General features: G+C 36.5%; 3 protein-coding genes across 6 annotated transcripts; 2 read left to right on the top strand and 1 right to left on the bottom strand.

Annotated features, from left to right (window-relative positions):
* Positions 1 to 278: 278 nt before the first annotated feature.
* LOC114297158 (Pentatricopeptide repeat (PPR-like) superfamily protein) lies at positions 279 to 5,431 on the top strand. Of its 4 annotated transcripts, none has more exons than XM_028241548.2 (2): positions 279 to 2,068; positions 4,462 to 5,431. In XM_028241548.2, the coding sequence occupies exon 1, from the start codon at positions 399 to 401 to the stop codon at positions 2,010 to 2,012; it is 1,614 nt and encodes a 537-aa protein (XP_028097349.2). In that variant the 5' UTR covers positions 279 to 398; the 3' UTR covers positions 2,013 to 2,068; positions 4,462 to 5,431. The 4 variants fall into 4 exon arrangements, with proteins under 4 accessions (XP_028097349.2, XP_028097340.2, XP_082739601.1 ...); XM_028241539.2 differs by having other exon boundaries at positions 2,401 to 5,431; XM_082883475.1 differs by lacking the exon at positions 4,462 to 5,431 and adding an exon at positions 3,795 to 3,931.
* Positions 4,459 to 7,757, bottom strand: LOC114297629 (exopolygalacturonase). Its single transcript, XM_028242089.2, has 3 exons — positions 7,455 to 7,757; positions 6,155 to 6,670; positions 4,459 to 5,759 (listed from the first exon to the last, which is right to left on the bottom strand). Exons 1-3 carry the CDS (start codon positions 7,686 to 7,688, stop codon positions 5,529 to 5,531), a joined length of 981 nt encoding a protein of 326 aa, XP_028097890.2. The 5' UTR covers positions 7,689 to 7,757; the 3' UTR covers positions 4,459 to 5,528.
* Positions 4,495 to 5,431, top strand: LOC114297174 (Putative AT-hook DNA-binding family protein). Its single transcript, XM_082883476.1, has one exon. The coding sequence runs from the start codon at positions 4,495 to 4,497 to the stop codon at positions 5,254 to 5,256; it is 762 nt and encodes a 253-aa protein (XP_082739602.1). The 3' UTR covers positions 5,257 to 5,431.
* Positions 7,758 to 8,048: the final 291 nt, after the last annotated feature.

The raw sequence follows: 8,048 nt of genomic DNA, 5'->3' as shown, positions 1-8,048 counted from the left end.
TAATTAAAATAGTCAAAAAAAAAAAAAAAAAAAAAAAAAAAAAAAAAAAAAAAAAAACTGTCCATAACCCATCTTCCCAAACCTATTTTGTCTTTAGTAGGTTTGGATTTTACATTCATTGCCTGACCTAATAATACGACTTTATTGATAAGCTGAAAAGACACCAAGAAAAAGTCTAAGAACAAATTCACGTGACGTCGAGATTAGTTTGTTACAATTAAATTATTATTTTTTAAAATGACAATAAAGGTGCATGCAGCCAAATGAGATGATGCACCTTATCCATTGTGGCTAATGGGGTAACGATGAGTGACCACAAATTACAGTCCTTCTGTTCAAGCACTAGTCATCAATCTATGAGGTAGTACCCAGAATTGGAAAGGAAGTGTGAGAAAAAAATGGCACCAAGTTTTTGTTGTTTGACACCACCAATTCCAATACCAATTCTAATTCCAATATCATCGTCATCCTCTATCTCCAAATTCATCTCTGACCAACCTTACCTTTCCATGCTAGAGACACAATGCAAGTCCATGACCAACCTCAAAACAATTCATGCCCAACTCATCAAGATTGGTCTAGCCAAAGACACTGTTGCTTCCAGTCGCGTATTAGCCTTTTGCGCTACCAACCCATCTGGGGATTTGAACTATGCTTACCTTGTCTTCACTCAAATTCACAATCCAAATCTGTTCACTTGGAACACTATAATCAGAGGCTTCTCTAATAGCTCAACTCCACAAATTTCAATCTCTCTCTTCATTGATATGTTGGTTTCTTCACCAATTCAACCACAAAATCTCACTTACCCATCACTCTTCAAGGCCTATTCTCAACTGGGTTTAGCTCGTGATGGAGCTCAGCTTCATGCCAGAATCATCAAACAGGGTCTTCAATTTGATCCCTTTATACGAAACACTGTTTTAAATATGTATGCGAATTGTGGGTTTTTGTTAGAGGCCTGTAAATTGTTTGATGAAGATGATGATTTTGATATCGTTGCGTGGAATTCGATGATAATGGGTCTTGCGAAAAGTGGGGAAATTGAGTATGCAAAGAGACTGTTTGATAAAATGCCAACTAGAAATGAAATTTCATGGAATAGTATGATCAGTGGGTATGTTAGGAACGGCAAGTGGGTTGAGGCATTAGACCTTTTTAACCATATGCAATCGGAGAATGTTGAACCGAGTGAGTTTACAATGGTGAGCTTGTTGAACGCTTCGGCTTGCTTAGGAGCAATTAAACAAGGCAAATGGATTCATGATTATATGAGGAAGAAGGATATGGATTTGAATAATGTGATTGTTGTTACTGCAATTATAGACATGTATTGCAAGTGCGGTTGTATTGAAAAGGGTCTTGAGGTGTTTGAGAAAGCCCCACTGAAAGGATTGTCATGTTGGAACTCAATAATTTTAGGGTTAGCGACAAACGGGCGTGAAGAAGAAGCACTGCAATTTTTCTCAAGGCTTGAATCGTTGTCAGAACACAAACCAGATTGTGTTAGTTTTATAGGTGTTCTAACGGCTTGTAATCACTCGGGTTTGGTTGATAAGGCAGGAGAATATTTCACCTTAATGACCAAGAAATACAATATTGAACCGTCAATGAGGCACTATGGTTGTTTGGTTGATGTACTAGGGCGGGCAGGACTAGTCAAAGAAGCAGAAGAGGTTATAATGACAAGTATGCCAATGAGCCCTGATGAAGTTATATTGGGGTCTTTACTTTCAGCTTGCTGGAAGCATGGAAATGTAGAGATAGGCCAACGGGTGGCGAAAAAATTAGTTGAGTTGAATCCAAGCGAGAGCTGTGGGTATGTGCTAATGTCCAATTTCTATGCAGCATCTGGTGAATTTGAGAAAGCGATGGCAGAGAGGATTGCAATGAAAAAGAAGCAACCGGGATGCAGCTCAATCGAAATAGATGGAGTAGTTCATGAGTTTGTAGCTGGTGGGAGGAGGTTAAATCCTCAAATCCAAGAAATATATTATCTATCCAATGACTGAATGGCTTGAGCTTGATTTTACAAGATGATGAACAACTTGTTTTCGACCCAAATTCGGTAAAATTTCCAGGATAATTGACATTTTACAAAGAAATAGTCTGTTTTGTTCCAAGGTGCAACAAATTTTTCTAGGAGGATTTGGTGACAGACCACTCAATATCTAACTTGTGCTTCAAAATGACAAGAATTATATAGATCCTTTCAAAACCCTCTAGTATTTTAAAACTTATTTTTTTTACTATAATACCCTCATATATATATATATATATATATGTGTGTGTGTGTGTGTGTGGGTGTGTATATCAGATTGCAACCACTCTCTCTTATCTCAATCTCTCTTCTTTTTGTCTCACTCTTATCACTGTTACTCTTCATCAGCATCATCGCAGCTCTCCACCGGATGCTACCACCGTTCACCATGGAACTCTTCCTCTACCGTCTTCATCGCCACCGTTACTTGTCGCATCCATAACCTCAGATCTGAGATCATTCACAGTCGTCGTCGCTGGAAAATGACGATTTGCGACGGTTCGCAAACCTCAAATCTGAGATACTTCACTCTCTCTCTCTCTCTCTCTCTCTTTACTTCTTTTCTTGATCCTCTGTTTTCGAACTCTGTCTCTCTCTCTCTCTCTCTTTCTTCTTCTCATGATGTTCTGTTATTCCAACAGTAAAATTTTACTTTGGTTCATGACACAACACTCTTCTATGAAGCCATCCTCGTAGCTTGTTTTAGAGTGAAATTTTACTTTGTAATAAAAAATAAAAAATAAAAAATAAAAGAGTAAAATTTTATTCTGAATATTAAATGAACGAGTCAGAGTCAAATTTAACTTTTAGATTTATGAACAAACAAACAAAAAAAACTCTTGATTTTTTATTGTAATATCTCGATTTCTCATTTTTCTGTCAAATCGAAATTTTTTTTTTTTTTTTTAAATCTCAGATATGAAGTTATTGATCTTAAATATGAGTACCAAATCTGAGATGGTGGTGGTTTGAGGTAAAAATGGTGGTTGCCGACCGACGGTAAGGATGAGCGATGCCAATACACGATGAAGCTGGTGGAGATGATGAACAACATCGAGTTGGTGAAGAGAGAGAGAGAGAGAGAGAGAGAGCTGTAAAAAAAGAGAAGAAAGAGAGGGTATAAGTGTCAAATAAAATATTTAAATAACAAATTTTGTCCTTCATACAGCACTATATAATTATGAGAGGGTTTTGAAAGTATTAATTTTTATTTTTATTTTTCTGTCCTTTTAACAAGAAAAGGAAGTTAGGAGGGGTTTATGGCCAAATTTCCAATTTTTCTATTCAAACTCTATTTTGTATTGGACGTGAGTTTGCATCATGGGATCCTAAAATTTGTTGAGCTTGATTAGGATGAAAGTAGTGAAAAATGCATAAAAGAGAAACAATAAAAACTTTCACGCATATGATCTTTCTTCTTACTCATTTTTAATGTAGTAATATATTCTATTATATGAGTTTGTTGGTGATTGACAATTTTTGTCGGAGTAATGCAAGATATCGGATTTGGCAAACAGAACAGAAAACGGAAAAAAAAAATACTGTCTTAAAATTGGGAAATGGTATAATATGTCTTGGGCTATGAAAGAATTTTCTTGCGTCGTTAAATATGAGAATATTTAGTAAAGGAGTGGAGTGAATAGTTCCATGATTGACCTTGCATTGCATATAATAGGACCAAATTCTTGTTCCATATACCTTCCTTTTCCTGTTTTTCAGTATTGTATAATCCCTTGTTTTATTGTGGTAACAGAGTGATGGTCCTGCTATGTGGGTTAATGGGTCTGGCTCAAGATCAATGTTAAGCTTGTTTTTTGGAATTTGTACTGTGCTCATCTATTGTTAAGGTACGGATTGATTTCAAAAGTAGAATGTAAAGTAAAACAGATTAGAGTCTCCAACATTGCACTTTACAAAGAAAATCTACCTGTAATTGTTTTAGTTATTAAGAATAATGCATTAATTGCTTGCCAAAATCCTTTAATTGCCTTGTTCTTTTGGAATGCTGCAGGGACTCAAAATGTAGACTTTTGGTCAGCATTACAAGATGTTATTTGGACTCACTTTTTTTTCTGACCCCTTTTTTTTTCAGTTCTCTTCATTGTTGTCTGTTTTGTTCAGGAACAATTTGGTATGAATTTGTTTTTCTAGATCAATAAACTTTCATTTCCTTGTAATAAGATCAGCCTTAAATTGAATACTTTTATATAGATTTTGGGAATTTGTTGGGAAAGACAATCGACATGAGAGAAAAGTCTGTTGAGAGTTAGGCAGTGGGAAGAAAAATCATATAATAGAAATAGATTATTAATTACAGGTTTTGTGCTTACTTAACCATCTCCTAACCCTCAATCATTCTTTTGATTTTTCGTCATAAATTTATAGCCGAAATTCCTTACTTAAACTCATCATTTCCATAGACAGGTTTGGTGATGTTCTCGTCGACTGCATGAATGGCTGGCAGTGCTGACCTTACTCTCCCTTCCACCGGGTCCAAAAGCACGATGAACAACAATTCAGAAGCAAGGGGGTTACTAATGGCTCCTAAAGTCCCAAAGTCAATACCGGTACTACTGTCATCACAAGCTGAGGGAGAAAACATTCATCGGAGGCCACGTGGAAGGCCAGCTGGCTCAAGAAACAAGCCCAAGCCGCCCATTATCATCACCCGGGACAGTGCTAACGCCCTTCGAGCTCACGCCATGGAGGTGAGCTCTGGATGCGATGTAAGTGAAAGCTTGGCTAACTTTGCACGGCGGAAGCAGCGAGGCATCTGCGTGCTCAGCGTGACTGGCTGTGTCATGAACGTCACGTTGCGCCAACCGGCCTCATCAGGGGCAATTGTGACCCTCCATGGCCGGTTTGAGATACTGTCACTGCTCGGATCTATCTTGCCTCCGCCGGCCCCACCTGGGGTCACAGGCCTAACCATTTACATTGCAGGGGCACAAGGTCAGGTCGTTGGTGGGGTTGTGGTGGGGGCACTTATTGCTTCAGGACCTGTCGTAATCATGGCTGCATCGTTCATGAATGCCACTTTTGATAGGTTGCCATTGGACGATGATGAAGTGGCTGCTGCTGCTGCAGCGCGTCAGCAGCAGCATCACATCGACGTGTCAGATATTTATGGGGTGCCACAAAACATGCTAGGAAATGGGGCACTGCCACCGCAAGTGTATTCATGGGCACCAGGGCGAACACTGTCAATGACCTAGCTTAGATCAGTTTGGATAGGTCTAAAGTCGTTCATTTCAATTTGACAAATGATTTACAAATGTGTTGTTTTTATTAATATTTCAGTCATGGTTGTATGCATTTTGGAAATTATTAGAAGTTACTTGAGTAACATATTATAGCTCAATTCAAAATGCAAGTCCTAATTTCTTGCAATTACTCGTCAATCTCTACAAACAAAGGCAACTGTTATTTGCATTATGGCCCTTCACAAAACTAAGTTGTGAAAACAACAATTGAAAGCAAAAAAGGACTATAGACAACCAGGTGGGTTTTGAGTACCAATAGTTTGACCTCGGACATTAGAACAAAAAGAAGATGAAGGTCCTCCACCAGGGCCATCATATGACAAATTGATATTCACAAGCGTGATGTTCTCACAAGGTACAATCCTACTACATTTTAGCGTCACTGCTACTTTTGAGCTTGAACTCCCCCATATATTCTTGAATGTCACATTGCTGATCTGAACTTCAGATTGAGCCTATAAACAGAGGGGTGGAAAGAAAAAAAGAAAAAAATATGAAATTTAATTTAACAAGTGCATAATGAAAAATGAAAATTTCATAGAGTAAAACAAATTAGTGCTTAGGTTTTGTTTTGTTTTGCCAAAAACATTTTCCTTATTTTCTAGCATTTGGTACAATGGAAAATGAGAGTACGTGAAGAAGGTTTCTGTGAGCAGCAGATAACAAGTTTATTTGAATAGAAAATATTTTTTACTTTTGAAAAGTAGAAAATGTTTTTTTAACTAAATTTTTTTCCACTACCACCATCACTACTACTGCTCACAACCAAATATAGAAAACCATTTTCTTTGAAAACTTTTTTCTTTTCGATATAAAATATTTTTCGCCAAAATAAACGGAGTGTACGTACATTTTCATCACAATTGGGCCTAGGACAGTATTGTTGATCGATGATGATGGGATTGTTCACTTTGCTCATGAAAATATTTTCAAACTTAAAATCTGAAGCAACGCTAGGCCAAGAAGGCGCCCATGTCTTGATCCGGACCCCATTTTGAGTACCGTTGAGAGTGCAGTTTCTGATGGTTATACCGGTCACATGTTCTTCATACGGGGACCTTCCAAGGCTACCAATACTAATGCCATGTCCAGGTCCACAGGAGACATCAGAAATGTCGATGTTTTGACTCCCTGAGACCATGGAAATGCAGTCATCGCCGGTGCCAATGACGGAATGGGCGATCTTGATGTTGTTTGAGCTTCCAATGTGGATACCATCTGTGTTGGGGCTGAATTCAGGGGCTGAGATTTTAATGTGGCTCATGTTGAGATTGTTGCAGGCAAAAATGTTGAAGTGTGAGTTCTTGCTGTTAATTGATCTTATGTGGCGAATCCTTGCATTGTTCACAAAATCGAACCTCATTGTCTGATCCAATCCAATTCAAATTTAACATCACCATCAAGATTTAATAAGTCCTTACATTTCATCAAGGAATAGAACTTAAAACCAAATTTATTTAGCTTTAATTATTGTATAGTTTCTTCTATTTGTACAGAAATCAATCACAATACCACATAGAATCCTTTCTCATGAATCCAGGACTCACAAAAAAGTAAGACTCACCTTATGTAAAAGAGTTGTGTCTGATTTTGAGATCAATTTCTGTTTTCTTAAATTTCATTATTATTATTATTTTTTTTTTTTTTGTAGTATTATTCAAACACTGGCATTTGTGAAATTTCATCCAAAATCTGGATCCACAGTGTACCACTTAACTATCAAGAACGATAAAAATAAAGAAATAGAACAAGACCCAAAAACAGAAGAATGATCAAGAAGGTAGAAACAATTCCAATATGAAAAATTCACAATTATTGAATATTTTTCTTGTATAAACCCTTATAGAAATAGATAATATTCGAATATTAAAACAAATTTAATAATAATAAAGAAAAATACTTAAAGATCCCTAAAACGACACTTGCAAATGTACTACAATTTACATAGATTTATATAAACAATTGCTTTGATGTCCATTGGATTATTTAAAAAAAAAAAAAATGTTGAAAAGTGAAAATAATAGAAAGTGGAGCGAAATGGGAAAAATAAATAACAATTTATTTTATTCCATACATTTGATTAGAATAAAGATTTTGCGTGTGTATATATATGATGATATGGTAGAAGATTAAGAGCAAGAAGAACTTACAACTGGAAGGGGTTTGCATTGAGAATTAGTGAAGCAATCATTGTAAGACCAAGCAGAAAGACCTTGTCCATCCAAAGTTCCACCTCCTTTTATTACCAATCCATCGACATATTGGAACCCAATCCAATGGTCACTCATGAACAGTTTCGGATCAGAAGGAGCCATAAGCGTCCCATTAATCAAAAGCACCATTGGACCTTGGCATGGTCCCCTGAATATTACAGAATTCACCATGTACGTCCCCCGCGGTATCAATATCCTACTCTTTCCCTTCCAACGGCACGCTTCGTTCCATGCTTTCCAAAATGCCTATCAATATAATACAGGTCACATATATCAGTTGATACGTACCATATTGTATCGCACACATTTAGACAAATTTCACTTTTTACGCTTTTACTTTACACCTAGTTTAATTGTATCAATCAACTCATAAATTTCTAGTCAAGTTATAATTAATTGGGCACTTTTTTATGACACCATTTTAAAAATTATTTTGATAAAAGTATGGAGGTGTTAAAAATTAAAGTGAAGTGATTAAAGTGAGATTTTAATAAAAATATAAAAAAAATGTAATTAATACTATCACGAGAC

Source organism: Camellia sinensis, chromosome 8, assembly GCF_055761805.1.
Source record: "Camellia sinensis isolate YWXY chromosome 8, ASM5576180v1, whole genome shotgun sequence".
Taxonomy (NCBI): Eukaryota; Viridiplantae; Streptophyta; class Magnoliopsida; order Ericales; family Theaceae; genus Camellia; species Camellia sinensis.
This window is presented reverse-complemented; position numbering and strand designations above follow the sequence as displayed.